Source organism: Meleagris gallopavo, chromosome 3, assembly GCF_000146605.3.
Source record: "Meleagris gallopavo isolate NT-WF06-2002-E0010 breed Aviagen turkey brand Nicholas breeding stock chromosome 3, Turkey_5.1, whole genome shotgun sequence".
NCBI lineage: Eukaryota > Metazoa > Chordata > Aves > Galliformes > Phasianidae > Meleagris > Meleagris gallopavo.
The window spans coordinates 44,933,419-44,947,776 of record NC_015013.2 but is presented as its reverse complement, the minus strand read 5'-3'; the positions used below and the strand labels follow the sequence as shown (position 1 = coordinate 44,947,776).

The window sequence follows — 14,358 nt, the reverse complement described above, 5'->3', positions numbered from 1 at the left end:
TCTAGTCACGGAACCGGGCCGAACCAGCCCGTAAACCGTTGACACAAGCTTAGAGCAAAAGCTTCCCTGCAGATCTAAGTATGTTTGTACAGAGTGTGTCACCCTGAACATAACACAAGCTAGGTATGAAGTAAAAGTAATAATAATCAGATTTAAGTGAAGCATTCCCCTACTTAGCAGTTCAAGTCATTAGCAATTCAATTCCAGTTCTCATTCTCTTATTCCACTAACAGCTGGGCAGAACATTTATATATGTATATATATATATATACACTCACTTTGTTCCTTTTCGAGTTATTAGCTTTCCTGAAGTAAAGTTGAAAACTTTTTCAAATCGATGCACCTTGTAAGTGGTCATTCTGCAACACAGAATAAAAATACAACTGAGGTAAGAGACTGGCACTGGAGATAAATAATAGTATATAATAATAAATAACAATATAATCAATGCTTAAATAATCTGACAGGGCTGCTTTGCAATTTTTAAGCCATTCCCACAGCTTGCTGCTGCGTTACTTACAACATCCAGCAAGCACAGTGACACCCAGAGCCCAACAGCGCTGTGTCCTGTCCCAGTCACAGATGTCCCAGGGGAGCACAGGGCAAAAGAAGATGGGAAAGGGAATATGCTTAGGCCAAGCACTTTGTGGACCATGAAGCTCAACACAAGGAAAAGAAACTTCAAGACTTCTCTGCCAACGCAGAAAAGTGAGCCCTGAACAACTTTGCATATGCTCTAAGAAGCACAAAAGTAGCCTGAAAGGATCTGGGGATCCCTGGTGGACAGCAGGTTGGCCAAGGGCCAGCAGTGTGTCCTTGTGGTCAAGGAGGCCGCTGGGATCCCGGGGCATATTAAAAAGTGTGTCCAGCAGGTTGAGGGAGGGAGCTGATCCAACCCTTCTGCTCTGCCCCAGCGAAGCCGCATCTGGAGACCTGTGTCCAGGTCTGGGCTCCCCAGTTCAAGAAAGACACAACTTCTAGACAGAGTCCAGCAGAGGGCTACAAAGATGATTGGGAGCCTGCAGTATCTCCCCTATGAGAAAACAGACCCAGGGCTGTTCAGCCTGGAAAACTGAAGACTGAGAGGGAATCTTATCAGCACATACAAACATCCATAGGGCAGGAAACAAGTGGATGGGGCCAGGCTCATTTCAGTGGTGCCCAGGGACAGAACAACAGGCACAAAACTGAATGCAAAAAACTTCCATCTAAGCATGAGGAAAAACTTATTTACTATGAGGGTGACGGAGTGCTGGAACAGCTGCTCAGAGAGGTCATGGAGTCTTCTTCTCTGGAGGTATTCAAAACCCTTTTGGACACCTTCCTATGTGCCCTACTGCAGGGAACCTGCATTAGCAGGGGGTTGGGCTGGATGATATCCAGAGATCCCTTCCAACTGCTCTGATTCTATGAAACCTGTCCTAAACTGTATTCTTATGGTGCATTGTGTGATGCAGGTGAGTACTTGTTAAGATCTTGCTCTAAATTACAAGGCCATCTCATCTGATCAAAAGTATTTTACATGAACACAGAAAGTCATCCAGACACAAAACCAGTTGCTGCATGCATGCTGACATTCTACTCTTGGCGCTGCTGTATCTCTTGCACCAAAAGAACTTACTCATAATGAAACCCGATGTCATGATTCCCAACAATAACCACCAGCTCAGTAGTAACTGGATACTTAAACATTTTCTGAAATCTCCTGACATCATCTGCCCATGCCTGCAGGAAGAAAATGAAGAAATTAATGCTGTTCCACAACATGGGAGGAATAGGATAATACAGAAGCACGCACTCAGTAAAATGCTCACGTTTCCTATGTTCTTTATCAGTTGAAAAGTGCCAAGATATTACTAAAAATGAAGGAAAATCACAACACATCAATTCATATCTAAAACACTACAAACTTCTATGAGTAGAAAAGCAAGTAACATAAAACAAAGCCTTGCATACCTAGTCTCTTTTCTTCTGCCATCCATTTCCTTCAAGAAATCCTCATTTTTTGAAACAAGAGAGCTGTTCATGTCATACCTGAGGTGAGTCCCATTTTCCTTCATCAAAGACATCTCCCAGAATAAAAACAATATCTGGCTGCAGTAACCACAAAGCAGTTTGGAAAGATCTCTCCATTTGCCATTCCCTGGAGGGGAAACATGCACCCGGTCATCAATGCATAACTTCTATATCCCCCACTTTGGATACATGAACACAGCCTTTCAGGAAAGGGAAGATGGCTCCTACACACTGAGAATGTTGCCATGAAATTTCATTTAAATACTCAGAAATTGAGTTTAAGTGCTGTAGGTACCTCCTACCTGGTGTGGGTAATTCCACGGCAATAAGATCAGAATGAAATCATGCAAAAAGGAATGACAAGTTGGTTTATTGCTACTGCAATTCCATTAAACAACTATTTATTAGAACAGTAAATTACTGAATGAGTTTTACTACACTATTATTTCTTCAGCAAAAGTTTATAAGGCTCATATCATGATAGAATCAGTAATTTTTCAGCATTTTTTTTAACCAAAACCACAACAACAACAACAAAAATACAGCTTTGTGCAGTAATCATGATTGGGTTACCTTTGGTTTTAGACATGATTTTGCCACCCATTCTTCTACTATAAATATCTCTCAGCTTCCTTTTCTCTGCAGTTAAAGGGATTGGAGCATCAAAGTTCTCAGGCTCCATTAATTACCATTAAAAACTAAAGACAGGATAGAGATCATGCCAAAAATTAAATTACTACCTTCGTAGTTTATCCAGCCAATGTCCTTTGATTTCACCAAGCAGGTGAGTATCAGCTAAAAACATGGCCTTCAGGACTGAAGCTGAGGTCTCTTCATTACCTGTGTGAGCCCCACCTTTCACATCTGGCCATCGACATTGAAAAATTACCACATAATAAATGAAAAATTCACAAAATATTAGCACAGAGCTGACAAAGCACACGAGTTTCAGCAGGAAATAGATCCTCTTCCTCAAAGGACGGCTCTTCACACTGGTCAAGCTGGGACTCAGCATTGCAGTATCAGCACAGGAGTCTTTCCCAGTGGCTAAGTTCTACTCTCGGAGGTGAGGACAGTAGGGTTTGGTCAGAGGGCCAAGAGAGGCTTCATATCAGCATAAAATCCCTGCAGAGAAAATAGAAAATAAAAAAATCCCTCTGAAAAGGTGCTGTGGAAGGCCAATGGAGTTCATTTCTCATCTGTGTGAAATCTTTGGGATAGTAAGCATAAATGCATATACACATACGTGCAATCATAGAATTGTTTAGGATAGAAAACACCAGCAAAATTCATCAAGTCCAACCATCAGCCAACACATACACACAGACAAAAACAATTTACTATCCCCAAACAAGTGAAATGTGGGAAAAATGAGCCTAAGTTAGTGAACACATTGTGTTTCCTAACTTCTTCCACCCTGGATAGCTTGTAACTCAAACGAGGAATTTACTCCCTTTAAAACTGTAATTTTATTTTACACCCGAGAATTTACTACTGTAACAGGACTCAAGGATCATTTCACTTGCTTACAGGCACTTAAGAGAAACTCACTGCTTCTGGTTTAAGGAGGAAACATACACACTTCCATAGTTCTACATCTCAAGTCTACAGAAATCTCTCACATGTGTCAATGTATACCAGAAAAGAGCATCCCAAGAGAGAGGGCAGAGAGGGCAGCCCTTCCAAGGGCAATCAGCCAGGGCCCAACCAACTTCCCAGGTCTTCAGTCTGCATCAGATGGACCCACTTTGTAAAAGCCAACAGCTAATAGAGTAGCAGGGACTCCAGGAAACTATCAAGGTGCTACTCACACCCTCAACAACAAACTTTTACAGAAGCACACCGAAATTCTTGTCGCTGTTCCCCTATTCCACTTACAACAGCAAAATTGCACCCTAGCGGTAAGATGGATGGGACTTTGAGCAACCTGGTATATGGGAGGTGTCCCTGCCTGCAGCAGGGAGTTGGAACTAGATGATCTTAAAGGTCCCTTCCAACAATTCTATGATTCTGTGAAATCAAAAACAGATAATCTTTTTTTTCCCCACAGCCAAAATCTCTATCTGATAACAGACACTTATTTTTAAACATGAACTTGCAAATAAACACTACATAGTACTTGTTCAAGACAAAGAACCATTAGCCTCCATCATGTAACACTTCCAGCATACATTATTTAACATTAGCATGGCCAATTTATAATGGTACATAATCCAGTTCTATCTAAACTTAGTCCTACATGACAAAGCTACTGGCCAGACATCTCAGTTTCACAAAACAGAGGAACCACAAATAAAGGCTGGTTAACTTAATACAAATCTCGCCTGCATTTCAACTAGCAATGCAAAAATCAGTGAGATCTTGTTTGTGCATCTCACAGCAAGGCAGGATTACAGCAAAAATGTCCATCCAACATATACAGCAACAAGCAGAAAAGCAGGTAAACTCACCCTGAGCAAACTGTATCTACCCTGTAACTTGGAAAGTAGGCTGTGGTAGTCCTAAACAGTCTCCTCTCCCAGGAAAAACAGTACTGAGTTGAAGAGAAAATGCTAGTAAGCTTATATACTTGCATTAGGCATGTAAAAAATAAGATAAAAATGAAAAATCACAGGACTCTCCTTATCCACAGCCCACACAAAGCTTAGCACTAATAATATAACCTGTCACTTTGCTACCAATACCAACGTGTTCTAGTAGATTTTTGTTATGCCATTTTTCACACATCCGAGCTCTTCAGAAGCTGCCCACACACCAGTCCCCAGTGTGTGCACACTCACTCTCCTGCCTTCCTGCTGCTGGCTGTTAGCGTTCTGGGAGCCGTGTCACCGGGTGGGGAAGATGCCCAAGGTCTCCCATCCGCACCCTACATTTCTAGTGAAAGATCAGAAGACAAACCAAAATCTGTGAGGCAGAACAAGCTGAAGGACAGCTCCTGCAACAGAAACACCCATCTGCATTGCCCGTGTCGCTCTCCTACCTCGCCCTGCAGCCTGCAAGCCGACAGCTGCTCACATCCTGCCTGCGCTGTGTGCTCACAGCCACGCATCTCTGCACACCAAATGGCAGCGCGTGCACCGGTTGTCCCAGCCTCACATATGAGCACCAACAAGCAGACGCCACACAGAAGAAAGCTGCTCTCTTTCTCTCTCACACGTGATGGAAGGGCCAAAAATAGTGCTGTCGGACCACAGATGCACTGCAAGATGGAGCTGTGGTGCAACACAGCGCTGTGCAGCGCTGCTGCTCCTCCTTCTCACAAGGCCGGTCGTTTAGGTTGGACCAAAACATGCGCTGTCACCAGGGCTTATGGAGGCATTTCTCACTCTTGCTTCTCAAAATAGATGGCAGTGGCCAATGCAAGAACGATTTTTAAAGTTTTCTGAGGTCGTCATGAAGGTGAGATCAAGATTTTCCAGCTGGTTATCCAGCTTCTATTTACAAGTGAGGTAAGGATGAAGCAAGGTACAATGCCATACAGACTCAGAAAGCAAGGAACTCAGAGCTTTATCCTGCCTCTAACTTAGTGAGTATGTAACCCTAAATACCTCGTGTTCTTTTAAGCCAAATTATTAATTTACAGCTATCAAACTGTCACAATGTGATAGAGTCTCTGTGTTGTTATTACACTCAAGCAGCTGCGTGAGTGTATAAATAACTATAGTATTTCTAACCTCAAGATGAACTCAAACTTTCTCTCACTTTTTCCATTGTAGTGTCACAAAGTTACAGCATTCAACCTTCAGAGAATATAATTCAAGGTCTATATATGCTTCAAAGCATAACAGTTACAAACAAGTTCAGGTTCAAATGTCCCAAGTTTTCCCTCTTGAAATGCACAACTGAGTTCTCTCTTTGCATTCCAAGCTTTTTCTCAGCCTCTCTCTCCGAAGCAATGGACACTTCTACCTCGTGTGCTCTGACTCTCAGCACTCGATTCCTATTAGTGCTTCAGATACTGGAGTAGTAATACTCACTCTTCAACCAAATAAGAGCTTCTGATGAGTTAAATATATAGAATCATAGAATGGCCTGGGTAGAAAAGGACCTCAAAAGATCATCTAGTTTCAACCCCCCTGCTGTGGGCAGGGTCGCCAACCAGCAGACCAGGCTGCCCAGAGACATAAATATACATATAGAGTCAATCAGCAGAATGCCAGTCTTTACACGGTTTTTTTTATATACATACATGGTCTTTTGGGTTTTTTTTATACGTACATTTTATTTACAGCAAATGCCATATTGGGAAATTCTTCAAACTGAAACACAAGATTTGATTTTCTCACAAACACCCACAACCACAGCTGCAATTGGTGCATTTAATGAGTGTGAAAGAGAGCTCTGAAAACTCAGCTGAAGTTGTGCAGACCACAGTTTATTTAAAAACCAGACGTACAAAATCAAATGCATAAAATACAAAAACACTTCCAAACAGCTTCCTACACTGAGCTGACATTACTGATTTCACAATAGTATCAAAACGTGACACTACATTTCAAATTTGCAGTATTAAAAAAAAAAGTAGAAAACCTACTTGCCATTGGATTATCAGCAATTACAAATGTGCTGTAAAAGGAAGCCCAAAGATGACACTTATTTGTTTCAAGCACTTCTCATACTGATTATTCAGTTTCACAGATTCCTGCACAGCATGCTTTAGATCTTCTATCTCTTCAAAAAACTCCTAGAAAAACCCAAAAATAATCACCTCAGTTTCTTTGGAAGATATTCTCCATAAGAGCTGGTCAGCATTTCTGTTGTTCCCATGTTCAGACACTTTGTTTTAATTAGGATATGGCCAAGTTCTGCAAACACAGCGCACATCCACTATAATCATGTGTAATAGGTTAAAAACTTTGCACTGAGAGGGAATGCAAGCACAATTTAAGTTACTTCAGAGCCTGAAATAGAGACTGATAACAGGAAAGATACAAGAGAAACAATAGAAGGAAGAAAAAAAAGTTGGTTTGTCAGAAAGATAGGAAATGGCAATCCAAAATTGAAGGAAATAATGTCACTGTCACAAACTCATCTGTGCAAAAATACAGCAACACAGGAATAGAACACGGAAACAATCTAAGTTCAAAGGATATCTGAAATAGAAATACAGAGAAGAGTAAAGAAGAAAGGTTTCTATGAGATCTGAAACAGCCACCATGCAAAATCATGCAGAAGTCAGCCAGCAGTAGAGAGCATGCCACTAACTTGTAAGAAACTAAAGGGGAAAATAAGCAAGAAGAGATGTAAGGAGAGCCAACTATCAACAATAATGTTAGCATTTGAACAAGGCAATAGCGAAGAGTTTAACGTGGAAAAACAGATGCAACATTTAGAGATGGAAGGATGTACATTTCTTCAAACCGTGAACTTCGTTATAAATTGCTAGGGTTAGTTTAGAACCTTCAGTACAGCTACATCGTGTTAATGAACGTGCTGTTTCAGATCTATTATTGATGACTGCACTAGGAGTGGACAAGATCTATGATGCACTAAGATAGACCACCAAATGGATAACATCATCCAACAGAGTCAGCTTGATCAGACAAAAGCAATTTGCAAGAAAGCTGGGAACGAAGAAGAGCACTACGTGAGGCTGCAAGAAACACAGAAACAGCTCAGTATGCAAGCCATAACAACTAGTCCTGATGAACATCAGCCCACATGATTCACTTCCTCAGAGTAATTCTTTTGTTATTACAGTGCGTAACTTAACAAGTACTTCTATCTGTACTTAACTAGACCAGTTCAGCTTCATAAAAATAAACTTCAGTTCTTACAATACTAATAGCCTACAGCTGAGATGAAACTATTTCTTATTCAACTTCTACAGCTCAAGTCTATTGAGCAGTTCAGATGCTCTGTAAGCAAAGTCAAAAGGTGCTGGAAAACCTAAGGACTGTAAACAGAATACAAGCAATCAAAACTTTATTTCACCAAATCTGTAAAGTCCTATCTACCAAAGTAACACTGTTATCTACTTACATTTGACATCTTCTCCTGCTTCTTCTTTTGACTTTTTTTTTTTAAAGAATAGCTACATACATCCTAAGTAAGCACAGTGACTTAAAACTACCAAAAAAATGGGTCCATAACTTCAGAGCAGTATTTTCTTCTTCTGAGAAATCAAACTTACAGCCATGAGCTGTCCCTGACTTCCAAGCAAGGGGAACCTAGAACTTATCCAGATTCAATGCTCTACAAATTCCACATCTAATGAATTAGCACCAGGTTTTACCACTACCTCTGTAATGAAAGTGAACACAATATTATTTGCTTTTAGAACAATTAAAGCACGTTTTATGCTGAAAATAAAATCTTAGACCAGTAATATTAAACTGAATCCTCTATAGCTAAGTAGGATCTCTCCACCTTCCCATATCAATTCAAGAATTATCAACCTTTCACTCTTCCTCCTTTGATAACTGTGGAGACAATCTACCACAAACCCTTCATGACCCTCCAAAGGTCACAGTTCTGCCACAGACACAGTTTCAGTTACCAGCACTTTGATCTCGTAACAACAGAAGACAAATAATCTCTCTTGGAGGAAATTAAATGGTTGAGCCATTAAAAAAAGCATCTACAAGGAAATTCACAATTTTAAAGTAAAAAGAAAAAAAAAAATCATAATTTTTTTTTTCTATTAGCCAAGCACTATTGCAGGATATGAGTATTTCAAGGAGTCATTCATTTTTTTTTTCAGAATGGCACACATTGATTTTTTTAATGTATTTTGCTTCCTAAAAGCCAAGATAGAAAAGCTTATTTTTCAAAAATAACCTGCTCTTATAAGAACAGGTCCTATAAGAAATTACCTTGTCTAATCCAGCTAATTCCTTCCTTAGTGCTCTCCTTTCCTCAGACAACTTTTCATTTTCTTTCTTCAGCTTTTTAATCTCCTTTAGCAACAGCTCTATATTCAAATAACAAAATACAGACTTTAGCCATCACAGTCAGCCTCCCCCTCACATGAATCAGACCGCAGCTAAAGAGCTGCCTGCATTTTCTGCTATTAGAAAATTATGCTTCAGCTTTTCCAAGTTATCTTTTTCTTACAGTGACTTATTCTTAAGAATTGGCCCAGATCACTCCCAGCTGCTACAAAAGGTGTCAGAATCTCAAATTGGGCATTTTTGAACCGATTCTTAGAACGTGGGGATTTTTCCTTTCAAAAGAAGTTGCAAAACAGCTGCATCACAGCTTGATTATCATTTTCTGACTTAAGAAAGGGTCACAACAGCAGCTGCTGAAAACTTCCTGAAAAATTATACATACATTATATGACCTCTTCAACTTATTTTTTTTTTTTTAATTTAATGAGAGGAACAGGATTTATCTTACAGTTTTAGATTCATGAGGAAGACATGCACAAACCAACACTGGATGGATTTATTGCACGTGTTATGGCTAAAAACAGTTTATCTTCTGGCTCACTGTCTGAAAGCCAAAGAATGTAGCTACTAAGTTTTGTACAAATAAAGTTTACTGGAATAAATAATGAATGCTAGTGAATGCACCACGCATTCATGCCCATGATTATAGTGCAGAATTGGATTCACAGACACAATATTAAAATGGCAGCATTTTAGATGCTGCAGTGTAAGAAATAACTGGAGAGTGCCCACAGATCAGAAATGAAACGCATCCCCTCTGGTGGTCATAGTGAAAGGAGCATCATTGAAATGAACTATACCGTTATTACCTAAATATTTACTGCAGCAGGACTCCTTCTTTTTAGATGTGTCTCTGTGAGACACTATTTCTCCCTCTAGGGTTCGACTTCTTTTCCCAGGAACAGCATGAGTTTTCCACAAAACCTTACTACGTTCCAATTGCTCAATCCTTTGCTTCTGCTCTCGAAGATTACGCTCTAGCTCATGAATTTTCATCTGTCAAGAAACCAAATTTTATTTTAAAATGCATAGCAGAAAAACATAGCTCAACTGAGTACGAATGGAAACGTATCCTGAACGCAAACCTAGAGCCTTCAATCACTCAGTTAAAGGTACGTTCATCTAGAAGTGTCTGAAAGGAGAGGAAAAATGTAGCAACTGAAGATCTGCACACCTCAGAAATGTTTTTAAGAAATATGTATCCGAGCACACAGCCAACAAAGCAAAACTGTTCATGCACAAAGATACCAAACCTTTCCCCATTATACAGCAGTTCTCAGCTTTTACAAAACGCAGACATAATCCAGTCATAACAAACATTCAAAATGCAAAGGAAGCACATGTTCACAAACTCCTAGGTAAAAATTCATTATAATATATATATATATATATATATATATATATATATATAATGGCCAGCCACAATGCTACTAAATGGCTGACGAGGCAAAACCCACTTGAAGCAGCTTCTTGGTCTCCTCCTGACCACACAACCCAACTTTTGCTTCAGTTATGCTATTCTCATGTACAGCAAGCCAGCAGATCTTGCTGTCTGAAAAATACTTGCCTTTTTTGGTTAGCTTGCTGCTGGGCTCCTGAAATATATCGGCTCACAACACATACAGAAAATGCTGAAGCAAGAGAGGGAAAATGCATATACAGTTGGTAGAAGGTGCAGATAGATGAGTAAAGGAACAAGCAATGAAAGAAGAGAGCAAGTTAAAGACATATCAGTGAGATGGCTCACCTCCAAACTGAACAGAGACTACTTCCCATTATCCCAATGGCACAGGAAACAGGAGGAACAATGAGTATGAAAAGAAAAACTTTGCAAAACCCATGCTGCAAACCTAAGAATTTTTCTGTCTACCAAAGAGCTTATGTTTGGCTATATGATACCATCTCCTACAAGTTCTACTTACAGTGAGGTTTCTAATTGTTTCACTTTGTTCCTGGTTTGTTTTCATTTCCTTAACATAACATTTCTGTAGATTACTATACAGCTGTAGTAGTCTAAAACAGAAGAAATGTATAAATTGCAATAAAATACAAATGCCAACAAAACAAGCTTTATCATAAAAGTACCATACATGTCTCAAAGAAATCCTTTGGGTAGCAGTTTTACTGTAGGCTTGTAATGGAAATATTAAGATTGCTATGAATGAAGTTTGACCAGCAAGAGAGAAAGCACTGGAGAAATTGCAAAGCGAGAGGTAAAAGAACTGCCTGCATCAATGGAAAGAACCACTATTACTCAGGCCAAGGACTCAGTGTTTCTCACCAGCCTAGATGGTCACACTCAGTACAAACAACCCGCTGAGGGAAGACTCAGGACAGGAGGGTGGCAGCAAATTTGCAATACGTCACATCTATCATTTGTTACCCTGTCTTAATATCACCCGGGATGGATTTTCTTCAGAATGTCTGGTATGATGCTATGTTTTAGTTCTAGGAGAAAAACAATGTTGATAATACACTGATGTTTGTAGTTGCTGCCAAGCAGCGTAGTACAGAGCCAAGGCCTTTGGCAACAAAGGGCCCAAGGAGCTGGGAGGGAACAGAATTAGGACAGCTGACTTAAACTGGCCAAAGGAATATTCCATGCCATATGACATGAAGTGGAATGAGTTAGGAAGTGACTGGGTGCTCTTTTGGCTCTCTTCCACTGCCGGGGGGCTAGCTGAGCATTGGTCAGGGAGGTGGTGAGCAATTGCTTGTGCATCTTGTTATATACATTTACACACACACACACACACACACACACACGTATATAGCCATAACTATTTTCCTTTTCTCTATCTTATCTATCTTAGTAAATAGTTTTATCTCAACTCACAAGTCCTGCTTTTTTTTTTTTTTTTTCCCCCTCCCTAATTCTCTCCCCTATCTCACTGGGAATGAGGGGGAACAAGTGAACAACTGTGTGGTGCTGAGCCACCTGTTGGGTTAAATCAAAAATAGCACAATAAGAATAACAAAAAAAGACAACTCCTAAAGGATATAAAGAAGTCTGGCTCTTGACACCCATCAAGAACCCAAGAAGCACAATGAGAACTCAAAATGCAGCATCCCCACCTCTCTGTGTTGCTCCCAAGCAATCTTGGCCACACCACTTGAACACACACACACCTCACTGGTTGCAAGTATGACTGAGTAAAATCTATGACACAATAAGTGCAAGTGAGCAAAAATCTACGTAAAATCCATATTAAATTAACGGATTTGAACAGTTAACATTTTACATAATCCCTTTGATATTGTCTTTCATCGAGATCTGCTGCACTAATTTCCCATGGTATTCCATAGCATTCAGTGTACAAATACCAGATTCATGAAACAACTGATGAATATCAACAGATATTTTTCCATTTTTTATTAAGAATTAGGATAAGAGCTGACTTTCATACTATGTTATGACAGCACCACAAACAGGATGAGTGATACTAGCACAGAAAAGCTCCGTAAATAACAAACAAACTGATGATACAAGAGAAGTTAGTTACAGATGCACAACCTAACACAATACAGGGCCAGCACTTGTCTTTAAGAATAATTCAAGTATCTTCAATCAAAGTCACACAGTTCAAGCCCAGAGCTAGACACCCAGTTGACAAGAGTCTGGTATGCTGTAAGGTAATTAAAAAAAAAAAAAAACATACAGGCATTCTACAGCCACCTAAACACTAGAAACAGTGGGTGTGAATCCCCAGCAGCAGGGCCTGCTTCTATCTACTTAAGATGCACCGACCAGAATCTATTCCTGTAAACGAACAAAAGCCTTTGAAAGAATGGAGCAGCCTACTTCAAAACCAAGTTAGATGGGGCTTGACCAACATTTTATGTAACAATGCCTAATTGCTGAAATTTTTCATTATGCATTTTCTTAAAACGCAATTCTACCTTTAGCATTAAAAAAAAAAAAGCAGTTACAAAAATTTATTTTTAACATTAACTGGCAAACTGCAGTTAATAGCAGCTCACTTCTCAAGTCAATTAAGGCTGGAATACAGAACCACTCATCATGTGACTCATACTGAAAAAAACTATATGTATATAAAACATATAGGCTAATAAAAATGAGCCATTTAAAATGAGTTACGGAAGCTCTCTTAGAAAAGGAAATTTTATAACTGTAGGTTATTAAAAATCTACCAAAAAAGTCATTTGTGCAGTATATGTATAAATAAAACATACACATGCACACATACATGACTGAGTTTTTTAATTTGATTTTTCTCAATGAAAGATTTGTCATAGAAACATTTGACTCAACCACGCAGAACACATCCTACCCTAGAGAGAAGCATATGTTTAATTTGCTGAAGAACCAGTTTCCAAGAACTCACCTGGCACTTTCACCCTCTAGATTAAGATCCTTGCTGTATCCACCCTTACGCCACAAGTGTGTGTCTGTTTGAATCTGAACGCTTCATCAAAAGAAACACAACAGCTTAATAATATTAGATTTTACAATTTTAATTGGCTCATACAAAACAACAGAAAAATAGAAGTTTAAACTCCTTTTCAGTTTGGTTTTACAATGGAAATTTTTCAGGCAGGATCGTGAAAGCACCAAACTTGAACTTGAAAATTGTGCAAAAATGTTTAAGTAAATGCTGGCAGGACGCTTCTCAAAGCACAACTACAGTTTCTCAGGTCCTCGGGTAACAGCTGCCAAATCTTTTAAATGATGCAACTGAACTCTCTCACCACTGTCTGGAGGCAAAACCCTCTTGAGCTCTTACGGTGTGGCACAGCTGGCAAGGGGCTGTTACCCAGTGATATCAGAAGTGTTTACTTTAGTATAACAGTGGCAACTTTGACCAAGTCACCCTGGCCATTCTTTACCTGCCCCCCAGCATCCTCCCATCTCCACCATCCTGTCTATAGGAAGGACAGGTAAGACTCAGTGCGTCTGGGGGATAACGATGAAAGCCCTGAAATGCTATGCTTCTTTAGACACACACACAAAAGAAGAGATATCAGTTTGACAACAAATTCTTACTCCCTGCTGGTGACATGACCACGCACTAACTGCTGCTGCCGCCCTTCTTCCTGAATCTGAGCCAAATCCTTTTCCAGCTCCTTATTCCTTGTTTGTAGCTTTTTCAGCTTCTTGAGTAATTGCTCATTTTCGGCACCGAGCTGAAAGGCGAAAGAACCAAAAAGAAGGGACGGCGCTACTTTTTCAGATAACGTATTAACGGATAGGATGACGTTTCAAGCTATAATTCCCTCCTGCAGATTTTGCCGCGTCCATCGTGAACCCCTTGCGGGCACAGCCACGCCAATCACCTCACCCACCGCCTGAACGCAACACTGGCGGCCGGGCGCACAGGCTATGGAGTCCAACCGACGCTATCACCCCACACTCGGTCAACGCAAGGCCCCGAGGCGAAGAGCCCGGGCCCGACTCACTTGCGAGCAGCGGTGCATGGAGGGCAGCGCC

General features: G+C 40.1%; 1 protein-coding gene and 1 long non-coding RNA gene across 4 annotated transcripts; both read right to left on the bottom strand.

Annotated features, from left to right (window-relative positions):
- Nucleotides 1-1,632: 1,632 nt before the first annotated feature.
- Nucleotides 1,633-2,795, bottom strand: LOC116216464. The gene is made up of 3 exons (XR_004159232.1): nucleotides 2,757-2,795; nucleotides 1,799-2,143; nucleotides 1,633-1,725 (listed from the first exon to the last, which is right to left on the bottom strand). It is a non-coding gene; the product is annotated as an uncharacterized LOC116216464 (long non-coding RNA).
- Nucleotides 2,796-2,971: 176 nt separating this feature from the next.
- On the bottom strand, nucleotides 2,972-14,352 carry LOC104910267 (centrosomal protein of 290 kDa-like). Of its 3 annotated transcripts, none has more exons than XM_010708757.3 (8): nucleotides 14,328-14,352; nucleotides 13,915-14,054; nucleotides 13,256-13,336; nucleotides 10,832-10,922; nucleotides 9,719-9,905; nucleotides 8,832-8,929; nucleotides 6,551-6,700; nucleotides 3,011-3,141 (listed from the first exon to the last, which is right to left on the bottom strand). In XM_010708757.3, the coding sequence occupies exons 1-7, from the start codon at nucleotides 14,343-14,345 to the stop codon at nucleotides 6,572-6,574; spliced, it is 744 nt and encodes a 247-aa protein (XP_010707059.1). In that variant the 5' UTR covers nucleotides 14,346-14,352; the 3' UTR covers nucleotides 3,011-3,141; nucleotides 6,551-6,571. The 3 variants fall into 3 exon arrangements, with proteins under 3 accessions (XP_010707061.1, XP_010707059.1, XP_010707060.1); XM_010708758.3 differs by having other exon boundaries at nucleotides 3,020-3,141; nucleotides 6,555-6,700; XM_010708759.3 differs by lacking the exon at nucleotides 6,551-6,700 and having other exon boundaries at nucleotides 2,972-3,141.
- Between the last annotated feature and the right edge of the window lie 6 nt (nucleotides 14,353-14,358).